This window comes from Rhinolophus sinicus, chromosome 2 (assembly GCF_057876585.1).
Source record: "Rhinolophus sinicus isolate RSI-liver-muscle chromosome 2, RSI-T2T, whole genome shotgun sequence".
Taxonomy (NCBI): domain Eukaryota; kingdom Metazoa; phylum Chordata; class Mammalia; order Chiroptera; family Rhinolophidae; genus Rhinolophus; species Rhinolophus sinicus.
The window spans coordinates 177776527-177791566 of NC_142502.1; the positions used below are offsets into that span (position 1 = coordinate 177776527).

The 15040-nt window shown below is 36.9% G+C and overlaps 1 protein-coding gene and 1 pseudogene across 4 annotated transcripts in view; both read left to right on the forward strand.

Moving 5' to 3' along the window:
• LDAH (lipid droplet associated hydrolase) overlaps positions 1–15040 on the forward strand; it is an 88452-nt gene that overhangs the window by 46769 nt on the left and 26643 nt on the right. For all 4 annotated transcript variants that reach the window (XM_074331739.2, XM_074331738.2, XM_019756685.3 and 1 more), the window contains one exon: positions 13691–13925. In XM_074331739.2, the coding sequence (XP_074187840.1) occupies positions 13691–13925 (235 nt within the window). The remainder of the gene's footprint in view (positions 1–13690; positions 13926–15040) is intronic.
• LOC141572021 (U4 spliceosomal RNA) lies at positions 2249–2328 on the forward strand (annotated as a pseudogene).

Sequence of the window (15040 nt, forward strand, 5' to 3'; positions counted from 1 at the left end):
TGTGTGTGTGTGTGTGTGTATTTCTGTCTGAACCATTTGAGAGTAAGTTGAATATATCATGGGCTTTACCCCTAAAGGTCTTTTGAGATCAATGAACTTTTTCATTGCTGACTAAAATTTGAACTGGTAACGGAATATATGATTCCCATTCCCATCACATAGCACTTTCAGATACAATGGGGGCATTTTTATTGATAAATCAGTGACCTATTGTATTTATGTGCCACGTGCTCTTACGAGTTGGCAGAGATGTTGACAGGCTATCAGGAATGCCGTCCAATTTATTAGGGAAGGTCTCGGCCTTCCCAGAGGCACTTGTGCCATCTCTGAGCTCTGTGGAAACTGAGGCAGCTGGAGGACTCTAGGACTAACGGGTTTTGCTGAGCATAGGAGATGTCACGGTACCACCAGGAGGAATGCTGCCCAGGGAGCTGTGTCTGGGTGTCAGTGGCAGGAGGAACACCCCCGTCAGAGACCTGTGGGGGAGAAGATATGTTAAGATACATACGTCTTTGATACTCCTTTATTTTTTCCTGAACTGAAAAGAGGAAAGATCCTTACCTGTTTCATTATCAAAGCTGGTACTTCCTTCAGTTATTGGGGCCTAACCTTTGCCAAGAGTTAACTGCTTGTTTTCCCAAGTTTTATTCTCTATCTCGTGGGGTCTTAGCTACCCTAAGAGTTGGGTTTGCTTCTTGCCATATCAAAGGCAACAAGAAAGCCTTTTGACATCTGAGGAGCTAGGAGTGCTGCTGGGCAGCTTCTGTGGCAGAAATGCCTCGTTGTCTGGTGCTTTCGCCTGCACCCAGGGTGTGCCTCTAGCCATGGCCTTTCCGTGGTACCACTCTGCGTCAGTCTGAAAATGTGTCATACATTCCTTTGCCTCATCATAATACAGGTATAAAAATGGTATTTTAGTATATGGAACTGAAGTGTACATGTTTCACAGTGTCTTTCAACGAAGTTAAGTGGGGAAGAATCATTTTACTGATTTCCCCAAATAACTAAGCTGTGTCATCAGCACTTTGTTGCTATAGGTGCTCAGTGAATGTTTGTCACACAATTTCTCTTTCCAAGACCCCTTTCAAAGGTTCCTAGCACACAATGAATAGGAAGTGTCTAGTGCCCATTTTGTATGTTTCTAATGTACTCTTTATTCCCCATGGCACCTGTCATGCATTAGTATGAATATCTCTCCCATTAGACTTGAAGTTCTCTAAAAGCAGACACTCTTCGTCTTGTTCACCATTTTGTCTCACACTCACCACAGCGTCTGGTGTACTGTAGGTGCCAAAATATCTTTAATGAATGCATGGATGAACAGATCCAACAACAACCAGTAGACGCAATGAATGACTCTACCCTCTCAGTCATTCTTGGCTTAAGCGTTTTTTGTTCTTTTTTTATTGGGGAATATTGGGGAACAGTGTGTTCCTCCAGGCCCCATCAGCTCCAAGTCATTGTCCTTCAGTCTCGGTGTGGGAGGGCACAGCTCAGCTCCAAGTCCAGTTGCCGTTTTTTTAGTCTTAGTTGCAGGGGGCGCAGCCCACCATCCCATGCAGGAATTGAACCGGCAACCTTGTTGTTGAGAGCTTGCTGGCCGCCCCTCCGGCAGCTCAGCAGCCGCTCGTTGTCTTCAATCTGGTTGTGGAGGGCGCAGCTCACTGGCCCACGTGGGAATCGAACAGGGGACCTTGTTGTTCAGAGCTCGCGCTCTAACCAGCGAGCCATCTGGCCGCCCCCTTGGCTTAACCTTTTAAAGATTAGAGTTTCTAACTTAGGAAAGTCCCAATCCCATTGTCAAACAATTGGGGTGTTTTGCTTCCTGACCAGCTCCAAGTTGAGGAAATTTCCAGATAGCAGGTTTTTAGTCAGCAGAGTCATCCTTTCAGATTCTGTGTAGCTTTGCCATGGGAAACCAAGAGAAAGCTGATCGTACCCAAGCCATAGGAGTCACATGAGAATTTTGTAGCTGTAGGTGCAAGGATGGGCTTGCTATTGTCACCAGTCACTGAATTCGGAGGCTACCTGGAGACACCGTTTAATTCAGAATAGCAGGTGCTCCGTAAGGGATTGTTGCGCTACAGAGCAGCTTGTGAAGAACAATCTCCAGTGGGCCTGTGAGCATCATTATTTTCTCTTTGAGTTCTTAGTGATTCTGAATATGAAAGACTCAAACAGAAGTCGATTCCAAGAGATGTTAAGCTGAGGAAAAGAGCATTTTGCATTAAAAATAAAATAAATGTGTAGCTTTGCACAGTGGCAGTATCGTAGCCAATGAGGTTTATCCGAGGCGATTATTGCTAATTGAAAAATAAAATAAATGTGAAGTGTGCAAAATGATAAAAGCTTGAGAAGAATGGGTTATAGGAAAATTTTGACACTGTTACAATTGTTTAAGTGTAACCATAAGTGACATAAATACTTCTGCAAATATGCAAGCAGTCCTTGTAATTACCAACCCTGACGTGTAGACTGAACGCATGAAATGGCTTGTCTTACATTCAGGTAATGAAAGTGTAGAAAAGTTTCTGCCCCAGAAGGTCTAAGTATAATTCACATGAATGAAAAGTGCTGAAATGGTCAATTTTATGAATGCCATCTATCTTAAACAAAGCGTTGAAGTGGCATAACTTTTTTTTTTTACAGTAATCAGTAGTTAAAGGATCTCACACTTTACTTCAGAGTATCTGTAGTTAGTTACTTCTGAAGCGGAATGTTTTGAAACACTTGTAAATATTGGCCTGTCTCTAGCAATAATGGTAGTGATTGGTTCAACCATAGGGAATTGTATCACCAAACAATAATGATTGCTAAGAAATTCTTTTGTGTACAAGTATATAGTGTATGTAATGGTTAATGGCATGAGCTCTGAAGTTACTCTGCTTGGGTCCATACTTCATCTTTGTTGCTTTGCAGCTAAACCTCTGTTTTCTCATCTATGGAATGAAGAAACTTACTTGATAAGGTTGTTATGCATATTAAATGAGATAATGTATATGAGATGCATTAGTGTAGTTCCTAGAAGATAGTAAGCTATCACTACTACTATTATTCTAAGCACTTCCCAACTGTGGGGCATTTTCCTGTCTAACTGATGTGTGAAATTAAGACCACATATAAGATCTCAAAAAGCAAGCTCTTGATCATTAAAATAGAATGGCATTTGCAGTTTATAAACTGCATACATATGATTAAATAAGCTATGTATAGTCTTATCCTAAGGAGAGGAAAACATGGCCTTATGGGGAGAAGAGATAAACTAAACTAGGATAATTTCTAGGCCTGTGCTTTGACTACTAGCAACTTTATCTGTGAAAGCTGTCTGGTTTATATTGCATGTTCTCTAACATGTCATAACAATGTTAGCAATCACATAAAAGGAAAAGCTGTATGCTATGGTTTCTTGTTTTCAACTTGTGCAGTGGGGAAGCACCCTTCCATGACTGCAGCAGATGGGCTCAGCTAATAAAAAATCAGGGAAAGGAGCAGTGATGCTGTTGTTTCGAGGATGTTGAAGTACTATGGATCATAATATAGGCATCGTTGCTGCACCCCAGAAAAATGGGTGCATATGTCATAAGTCATCTGAACAGGAAAATTGATGATATTTTAGATTTTACTCTTTGTTTTTCTAAAAAAAAAAAAGTCCTATTTAATGAAACAGATTCCAAACAAACCACACCTGAACATCGTATTCCTTACCTTATGGCTGTGCTTCAAATTGTTTCCTAACTTCCTTTCAGAAAAATGATTAATAATAATAATAAATTCAGGAAAAACAAACATCAAAGTACTGTCTCTAGTCCCCCCAAAAGTGCCCTGTATAAGAAGTCCCAATGTGTATATTTACTTTCCTGTACGATTCATGAAAACATGGTTGTGCTTCATTATCAAGGTTGACTCTCGTAGATTTCAAATGAGAATATGAAATATATGAAAATGTTTCCTTAGAGTAGAATGAATTGGCCAGCCTAGAAGTTCTTTCTTTAATGAGACAGTAACATAAGAAAATGTTTTTTGCCATGTACGCAGATTTGGAAACCTTCTCTGCACAGCTGTGTTATAAAATTGGGTATGTTTCCTTGACCTCAGTGATTTTTTTTGCCAATAGAATTCTATATGAAGAAAAGACATTTTTATTACTATGACTTATCGTATCAAATCTGAAGTATAAGTTTCACCCATCAGCTAATAACTGTTGTTCTCCAAAAGCAAAAGAGGAAAACCAGTCTCATCAACTAAGTATTCGTTGTGATAAACAATCTTTAGTCTTATATTTTTGAGAGGCAATGATGCATTCAGAGTACATATTAGAACTTCCTTATTGTTTCAGGACATTCCCATGATTTCAGAGTGCACTTTAGTTCTCAATTTGTTATTGATATAGATCAACCAAATGTAACCCCTTAGTTGCTCATGTATTTTTAGTGTTTCCCTTGCATGCAGTTTTGTTTAACATGGGTCACAGTAATGGATCATTTATACAAAGTAATGGATTGCTTCCTTTTGCTGCCAGCTGATTTGATCAGTCTGAAGTTCCTTATGTGCTGTGGGTTACATAACTAGTATGGAATCTGTATGGTACATGTATTAGTATGAGAGTAACTGTATTAACCATTTATGTTATCTAAATCTTTGAGGACATTTTAATAAACTCAGTGAAGTCTTATTTTGAAACGAATAAACTTGAAACTAAATTGAGCAGTGAGTTACCACAAAGGACTAAATTATCAGAGTTCTTGGAAAACGGGTCATTTTCATTAGTTGATTGTTCTGGTTGACTGGATTGGGAGGGGCGGGGGGGGCGGTCAAAAACATTTATTTCTACCTTTCCCATTTAAAATATTTTTAATGTGTTTTAGCATATTTTTCTGCTTTCATAAACAGAGTACAACAGAACATAATTTATTTTTATATAGTTTTATTTTCCTAATGAAGAATTTGTAGCATCTGAAAGTCTTAGTTCTGAATATTGTCTCTTATCATCTGAAGTGCTGTTATACATGCAGAAGGTTTAAGGCATTGGGATTAAATGTACTGACCTCACACTATTCTCTGGAATTATGTTTTTTAACCAAATCCCCGGTGGTAGTTCGTTTGGTTACTTACTGATATGGTTAGAAGTTGCCTGGAGGAGAAAATAAGATTGAGAATTGATTAAATTTCTATCAGTAGAGATTACGTTATTGAGTGACATCTAATTTTCCAAGTATCACTCATAGGACACAGTTGAGCAACATGAAAATAAGCAAAATTACTTTTGTACTTTCAGAATAAAAAGACCAAAGAACATATAACCCCAAAGGCTTAGAATGTTTCATTTGAAGCTTGCTGACTCCCTTTTACTCACAATCCCAACCAGCTAGTTTAGAAGAAACAGGGTTTGGACATCCACATGTCAGCACATGCAAATCTACCTAATGTTTCATTGTAGCATCGTATTCCATTGTATGGATACATGGTAATTTATGTAACCACTCCTAATTATGGACAGTCATCTCTAGTTTTGCTATTCTAGATAATTCTGTTTTCTAATTTTCCCAACTGCATTTATTGAACACCTCTTTCTATTTCTCCAGTGATACGTTATCATGAATTTAATTCCCGTATGTATTATTCAGGTTTGTAGTTTCTAGACTTTTTTTGTTCCCTTGAGCTCCATGATCCTTTTCTGATACCATACAGCTTTAGCTACTGTAGCTTCATATGTGTAATATTTAGAAGAGCTAATCTCCCCTCTTTTTGTTCTTTTTCAGAATTCTTAGGTTATTAGCGCATTTTATTTTCTAAATTAACACTATAATTGGTTACATTTCAAAATAGGGGTCTTCTGGTATTTTAATTGGGATTGAATGAATTGAATTGATAAATTAATTTAGTGGGAGAATATCTCTTTTGCAATAGAAAAATAAAGGAATGTCCCTTTGGGTTTTAAAGTTTTAAGTAAGTGTTACACGTTACTTTCTACATTTGTATTTAGCTATTATTTTTACACATGAAGCTATAAATCATGGTAAGCCGTAAGTACTGGTACTGTTGTTTTCCAATATTTATAACTCACTTTTTTCTCTTATCTATTTCATTGGTTTAATACTTCTGGGACAGTATTCACAATACAACCAGCGTAATCTTAGCAAAATGGAAGTCAGACACAGTCACTCCTGTTACCAAACCCTTTCAAAGTCTTCCCAGCTACTCACACTAAAACCAGAAGTCTTATTAGACCCTACATCCTCTGTTCCCCTGTTGCTCCTGGGATCATAACTTGAGCACACACTCCACTCTGACAATACTGTTCTGTTTTTACACCAAATTAGGTTCTATCTTATGGCCTCTGCACTTGCTCTGCCCTCTCCTAGGAAAACTCTTTTTCCAAGTATTATCCAGCCTCCTCCCTAACTGCCTTTGTGTAAGTGTCATCTTTCATCAAAGCCTTTCCTAAACACCTTATTTAAAACTATGCCACCACTTCCAGCAATTCCTAGTCTTCCTTTATTATTTTATTTCTTCCCTTCCCCACCACAGGACTTGAGACTTACTAACATTATACATCTTTGGCTCAAGTATTATTTTATTACTTATTATTATTTATTACTTAAATTGTCATGTAATTTTTTAATTATTAATGATTTATTGTGACTTACTATCATACATGTTTTATTTATTTTTATATAATTTACTCAATTTATTGAGTCTTTACCGTCAATTATATTTTTATCATTTACATCTTTCTCAAGCAAAAGATGGTAAGAAAGAAGAAAAAAATGGGGTGAGGGGATACAAAAAAGAAAAAGCACAAAATAAGATTTTAGATTTACATTTTAGATTCAGCTCTAAAATATTAGCAATTATTTAAATAAAAATGTATGTGGTCATATTAGTTAAAACACAAAGATTGTCAGATTAGATAAAAAACCCAATTCTATCTTCTAAATATAAGGTTATATAGAAAGGTAGGAAGTAAAAGAATGGGAAAAGTTATATCGTGCAAATTCTAACCAAAAGAAACCTGATGTAGCTATGTTGATATTAAACAAAATAAGCCCTGAGGGAAAAACATTACTAGAAATGATGAGAGTTCCTTCATAGTTATAAAAGGTTTACTCTATCAGGTACTCTTGGTCAATATCAGGAATGAAAGAGGTAATATCATCACTGCTGGTCCAGAGATTGTCGTATAATAGCAGGATATGATGAATAACTTTATGCCAATACATTCGGAAGTTTAAATGAAATGAACAAGTCCCTAGAAAAAAATAACATCAAAGCAGATTTAAGATGAAATAGAAAGCCTGAATAGTCCTAAGCCATTAAAGAAATTGAACCAATCAATAGTCCAGACATTCTAAAAATAAAACTCCAGGCTTCACTGGTGAGTTCTATCAAATATTTAGAGAATAAATCCTTCTATTATTTTACAAAATCCTCTAAATAATGGAAAAGGAGACCATACCCTCCAACTCAAGTTTTCTCAAACTAGCAAAACTTTTATATCCAAACCTAGAAAAAAAATAAATAAGGAAAGAATGTTACTGGCCAGGCTTACTCATCAACATGCAAAAGTCCTACAAAATATTAGGAAACCAAATATAGTCACATATAAAAAGGATGTATCATCTCAATAGGTACAGAAAAGGTATTTGATAAAATTCAGCAGCCATTTGTGATTTTTAAAAGCAATTAGCAAACTAGGAATTGAGGAAATTTTTTAATCTGAAAAAGTATATCTCTAGAAAACCTTCAGTGTACATCATGCCTTATGATGATTATATTGAAAATTTTTCCTTTGAGTTGAGGAGCAAGAATTATTTTTATTCTGCATTATATTAATGTTTTGGCTAACTCAATAAGGTAAGAAAAAGAAATAAAAGATACAAGGATTTGAAAGGAAGAAATACTATTTGTGGATATGAGGAATCCAAAAGAATCTACAGACAAGTTATTAGAACTAATAAGGTACTTTAGTAAGTTTGCTGGACACAAAATCAACAGGCAAATATCATTTATGTCATATACAAGCAACAATTTAGAAAATGAAAATTTTTAAATATTCTATTTACAAAAGCATAAGAAATAATTACCTGATTATCTGACAAAAATACATGATGACTACATATAAAACGTATAACACATTTTTAGAGACTAACGATAGCTGTGTTCATGGATGGGAAAACTCAATATTGTAAAGCTATTATTTCTCAAATAAATTTATAAATTTAGTACAATCTCAATCAGAATCTCAACAAGATGTTTGTGGAACTTGACTAGCCAATTCCAAAATGTTTATAGAAATGCAGAGAGCCAAAAATACTCAAGACATTCTTGAAGAACAAGAAGATGGGGTTTAATTTACTCTACCAAATACCAAAATATATTATAAAGCTTTAGTCAATAAGACACTGTGCTCTTGGAGCAGAGTTAGAAAAGTGGGCCAGTAGAGCAGATTAGTGAGCCCTGAAAAGGACCCATTCACACAGGATTTACAACAAAAGGTCACTGCAGAAAAGCAAGGGAAGGGCAGACTTTGCACTGAACAGTGTTGGGACAATTGGGTTTCCATATGGAAAAAAAATTAAATTAGACCCATATTTCACACCACACATAAAAATGCATTTCAGGTAGATTATGAGCCTCAATGTGAAAGACTTAGAAATATTACTGAAGAATATTGCCTGTCAAGGGCCCGCAGTGACTGTGAACTGTGGCCGACCTGGCTTCCTTACTGTACTGCGTTCCTAGAGCTCCAGGTGGGACTGAAGCTCAGCTGAAACTGAGAATGAAACTGAGAAGTCAGTTCCTTCAACGTTGTCTTTGCTGCCACCACAGCTGCTAACAAGAAACCTGCTCTCGGCCTCGCCTCGAGGGAACACTTCCTGGGGGAAGGTAGCCCTTCAGCTGGGAGTCCTCCGCGGGACAGTGAGAAAGCCTTCCTCTCTCAGTACCAAAGAGTGCTTCGTATGAATTCACCCCTGTCTGAAATCTCTGAAGTCCGGTAGAGCATTGGTAGCACTTAAGGTAATAAAAGACCTCACAATATTAGAGGTACCCCCAAAATAGGGGAAGAACTCTGAATTTGTGGGTATAAAATCAGTGGTTAATTGTAGCACCACTCCTGTTGCTGAAAGATTTTTCATCGTTTCTGCCTCCCAGACTCTGAAAGCATGCTGCTTGGTATCCAAGTGAAATGCCAGCTCCCTGAGTTAAACTGCTAACATTAAACAATGTGATAAAAATTTACTTGCCGTGTGAGCTCCAGACACCCACTAAAATGATTGTACTTTCAAAAACAGAAGGGGAGTGTCTAATAATTAATGGCATGTTAAGAGTTCCTTTTGATCCACATCTTTAAGTGGTTGGTATTGTTAGACTTCTTAATTGTTGCCACTCTGAAGGGCATATTGCCCATCTCTGAGACAGCAGTCAACTTGAACTTAGCCATTGGGAGCAGTCCTGAAAAATATCTTTGGACAGAAAGGCAGAGATGGAGCAGTGGCTCACCCACTGTGTATTGAATGCAAGAATGGAGAGACCTGTTCCAGAGCCCTGGAGACACTGGAAAACTGCAACTGAAGATAACTATAGTTACGATGCTTGTGCTATGTACTCTGATTACCCTGTGTCCTCCACAACTACTCCTAAATCAGGAATGTTGTATGTATCCCTGTGTTATGCTAGAAGGGGAAGAAGAAAACTATCCAATATCAGAAAAGTCCTGGATTCCAGAGCTGATCTCATTGCTTCTGTATCCATGTTTAAGTGCACTGAGTCAGAATTGCCATTGAAAGTGGCATCCAGGGAGAATGATTCCTTTAAGTGACTTTTCTTGTCTGGTTAGACTTCATAGAGATCACTTAGCCTTTACATGAGTCTTTGTGAAGTTGAACAACACAGGTTTGAACTGCATGGGTTCACTTACACACAGATAATAATATATTCAGCCCTCCGTATCCCTGGGTTTCCCATCTGTGATTTCAACCAACCATGGATCGAAAATACTGTTTTCGATCCATGGTTGCGAATCGTTGGATGCGGGGAGCCAACTGTATGCACTGTTCTATACCATTTTATGTAACGGACTTGAGCATCTATGGATTTTGGTATCCATGGAGATCCTGGAACCAATCCCCTGCGTATACCAAGGGATGACTGAGTTTTTGGAGAATCAAAAGTTACACACAGATTTTTGACTGGGTCAGGGTGAGCACCTCAAAGCCCCATGTTGCTCAAGGGTCAACTGGATATGACCTTTGTGTAAACCCATTATGGTACAGGCAGCCAGCTCTGATTGGAGGATTCTGGATCGTCCCTGACATTCTGGAGCCGACAGTGATCTCATCACAAGTACCCAGAATGCCTCATAAGGCTTTTAGTAAGCACAGTCCATCCAGCATCTCTGCTTTGTACTTGAGAAGATGCCGAGGTGGCAGCAACTCCTGTATTCTGGCTGAAACCCTGCATTCATTCGAGAAGCACATTATGAGCATTTTGCAATCTGTTGTTGCCAATCCAGCATTTAAAAAAAAATAGCTGAAAAGGCTGTGGCTCCCTGCTCCCAAAGAATGTCTTTTATTCACCATCAAGGCCATAGAGGTGTTTGGGGAACAGTTCATTCTTCCTTATGTAACAGAGGAGGATATCTAGTAGAGGTCAAATTATTGTAACCAAAAAAGAAACAACTGAAATATCTCAGTTACTGTTGAGAGCAAAGGAAAAGTCTACAGGAAATGGCTGAGCACTTAGTTGACAGATTTGACCAAGGAGAAACAAGGCTATGCCATGGCTAGATAGAAAAGAGTCCTCAGAGACAGAGACAGAGACATGAAGGCAGAATTACGGGTGCTACCTGATCAACTTTAACATTTGAGCAATGCCATCAAACAGGTTGCTATTGATAAAGGACTGTATGAGATGACAAAGGGACTGAGTCCACAAAGTCCCACCTTTACTCTCTGGCCCTCATGGGGAAAGTGCTCATCCAGGAGGAATGTAAATACATGAGGGGAATGGCAAATCACTGACACCCAGAGTCACAGAACAGACTCACACTGAAGTTCGATACAACCAAAGGCTTAAAACCCACATTGTAGAACAGATAAGAGGTAGAGCATTATCTAATTTCTAAAGCAGCATCTTGAATGAAAAAATATCTTCATGATTTGAGGTTGGAGAAGAATTTCTTGAACCAGGCACAAAGAACAATAACTATAAAAGAAAAAAACTGTTAAATTCAACTGCATCAAACTTAAGACCTTATCCCCATTATGAAAAAGAGAAAGAATTATAAGAGTTGAAGAGGCAAACCAAGGACTACCGCAAGATAAAGGACTGGTATCTCAAATAAATCAATAAGGAAAAAAGGCAGGTTGCCTAACAGAAAAATGTGCAAGAAACTTCAATAAGTACTTCAGAGGATATGGAAAATATCCAATAAACATATAAAAGCTATTCAACTTCATTAGTCATCAGAGAAACACAAATTAAAGCCACAGTGAAACACCACTATACGCCAGGTTAGTCGAAATGAATTTGCCAGCACCAAATGTCATGAGGATACGTAACAATGTGAACTCTCACGTCTGTTGGCATGGGGGTAAGTTGGTACAAGTACTTTGGAAAACTATTTGGAATTATCTACTAAAGCTGAACATATGGATACCATATGACTCAGTAGTTCTTCTTCGAGGTGATATAGTCAACAGAAATACATGCATACATACACCAGGAGACATGTAAAAAATGTTCATAGCATCATATTTTTCATTTCTCTGGATTAAAAACAACCCATATATCTATCAGTCAAGTAAATAAGTTGGGGTATGTTCATACAATAGAAAACTGTGTAGCAAAGACAATAAGCTATTGCTATATATATCACCATGGAAGAATCTTATAAACAAGGTTGAGTGAAGAAAGTAAAACGAAAACACCCTGCATGATTACATTTATATAAAGTTCATTAACAGACAGAAATTAACTGTAGTATTAAGGGATATGTATTAGTCTGCTTGAACTGCCATAAAATACCATAGACTCGTGCCTTACAAACTCACATTTATTTTCTCACAGTTCTGGAGGCTGGAAGTCCAAGGTCAACATGCCAGCATAGTCAGTTTCTGGTGAGGCTTCTTTCTGGCTTTTCGATGGCCACCTTCTCCCTGTGCATTCACCAACCCGGGAAAGAGAGAGCAGGCTCTCTGTAGTCTCTGCTTATAAGGACACCAATCTATGGGCCCCACCCTTGTGACCTCATTTAAACTTAGTTGCTGTCTCTATATACAGTCATGTTGGGTGTTAGGGCTTCAACATATGAATGAATTTGGCAGAGACACAATTCAGTCTATAGCAGGATGAAAAGTATTAATGTAAAGCAAAACAAAGAAGTGATTATAATATTAAGGGATGATAAGTATGATATAAAGCAAAGTAAGGAAGTCAGGATAGAGCTTAAGATGTGAGCAGAGGAAGGAGTTGTGATTGGAAGATGCCAGGCTGGCAATGTTTTGTTTCTTGACCCACATAGCTACTCATTTTATAAATTAATTGTTAAATATCACATTTGTATTGTGTACACTTTTCTGTATGTATGTTGTACTTAATTTAAAAGATTTTTAAAAAAACAGGGTACTGGACTTGATGGGGGATCACTTCACAAGTTATATGGATGCCTGGCCATTGCTATACCTATAACTAATATAAAATAGTATTGAATGCCAACTATAATTAAATATATATATGTACACATATATGTAAAGAAAAAAAGAAAAACATTGTGTTCATTCTCATTTCCTGTTTTCGACAATCTGTTATTAACATTGATGATCTGTTCCATGTTTGTTACTCTATTATTGATAGGAATTGTTCTTAACTATTTAGACTTTTGTTCCCCCATAGAAATTTTCATATATTATTAGGTTGGTGCAAAAGTAATTGTACTTTAAAAGATTAAAAATAATTGCAAAAACCATGATTACTTTTGCACCAACCTAATATTTTTTAAAATATTAATATAAATAATGGTAAATTTAAAATATTTTAGTGATGTTCTTTTTTTCTTCTGGAGTACTATTAAAATACATTTCCTGATACTTTGATGAATTGAATTGAAATGATATTTTTGTCCTTAAACATTTTCCCACATAAGTAGAGATTTTCACCTTCACTTGTCCCTGGCCTGCATTTTATTAAGGTTAATTTGGTGGTTAGAAATATATTTGGCCCTGTGAAAGATTATCTTGGGCTGGTAAGATTAAGGATAGAGGAGCTTTTCAAGAGTGAACTATCTCCAATTATAATCAATAAAAGAAATGCTGACTAGAACTAGAGTATTTGTGTAGCTCTACTTTATTCTGTATCATTAGTGAATCAAGTTGTTATAATTACTAAACTGGTACATTGATTTCTACTTTCATCAGTCCTTCAAAGGGATTATGAATTGCTCTCACAATCAAGAAATTATCTAGGAATCTGATTTCCTCCTCACCTTGAAAATTAACCCCAACAATTCAAGGGCCATCCTTATAGCCTCCCCAGGTTGGTTGTGGGAGGTAGTGGGTGGTGGTTCTCAGCCTGCACAGATCTTTAGTCATATTCCGAAACCCAGTCATTTGTCAGTACTATATAGAAGAAACAAGAAAGCAGTAGGTTATCCCTTAGAAAACTTCTCATCACAATATGCTTTTTCTTGTAGATAATTCGCTCCTTTCTGCTGTTTCCAACAATCGAGCGAATGTCCGAGTCACCCAATGGCAGGATCGCCACTCCGTTACTGTGCTGGCTGCGGTACATTCTCTATGTTTCCAGCTACTTACTGCTTAAACCATGTCCAGAGAAAATCAAGTCCTGGTTGCTCAGCGTGGTCCTTCAGAAGATGAACGTGCAGAGTGACTTTCCACTCCTGAATCTGTTGGAACCGTTCTGCCTTGGTAAGCACATTACAAAATATATGGGTTTATTCTTGTATCAGAAAGTGTTCAGAGGATAATCTCAGATAGTGGATTAATATCAAGCAAAGAATTATTTGTTGAGGTTTTTTTCTTCCAAAAGTTTACAACTAAAAATAAAATGAGACTAGAGTGAGGGGAATTCTGTATGACAGGTAGAAGGCTTTTCAAGCTTTAATTTTAAAATTATCCTGCTGATTCTCCACTCCAACTGCAGAACAGTGAGAAAGAATTCTTTGTACATAGTACATATGGAGTCCTTAGAGGAATCCAGTGTGTGTCTTGTTAGTCCAGTGTGAAAACTTTGCAAAAACCAGCCCAAGGAAACCAGACCCCATATTCCCGTAGAGCATGCTGTTTTTTTCCTCCTTAAATGTTTTCAGAGGGGGTAAATTATAAAAGTAATAAATAATAGTCATGGTGATCTAACACTTGGTGCTCTGCTGATTCTATTTTCTGAATGTGCCAGGGAGTGTTTTTGCTACTTTACTTTTTTTTAACATTGTTTTTAAATGTAGTCTATCTTTTTAGTTAATTCTAATTTATACTGCATTTATAAATGATTTACATAGTAAAATCCTACTTTCTTAAGCTATAAGATGGAGATTATAATATCCCACCCTTTAAAAGATTATTCTAGGATTAAATATGATAATATACACAAATTGTCTAGCTAGTATTTTATTTATAATTACTCTTCAATGAATAACAACAGTTGCAGCAGCAGCTGTTTTAAGATTTCACCTGTATTTCTCAGAAATAATGAGGTTTAGTTATTGTTACTGTCCCCACTTTACAGGTGAAGATACTGAAGTACAGAAATTTATGTCTCTGTACACACCGTGTTTCCCCAAAAATAAGACCTAGCCGGACAGTCAGCTCTAATGTGTCTTTTGGAGCAAAAATTAGTATAAGATCCGGTCTTATTTGACTATAATATAAGACTGGGTCTTTAATATAATATAATATAATATAATATAATATAATATAATATAATATAATACAATACCCGGTCTTATATTAATTTTTGTTCCAGAAGACGCATTAGAGCTGATTGTCCGGCTAGGTCTTATTTTCGGGGAAACAGGTTATGTGCA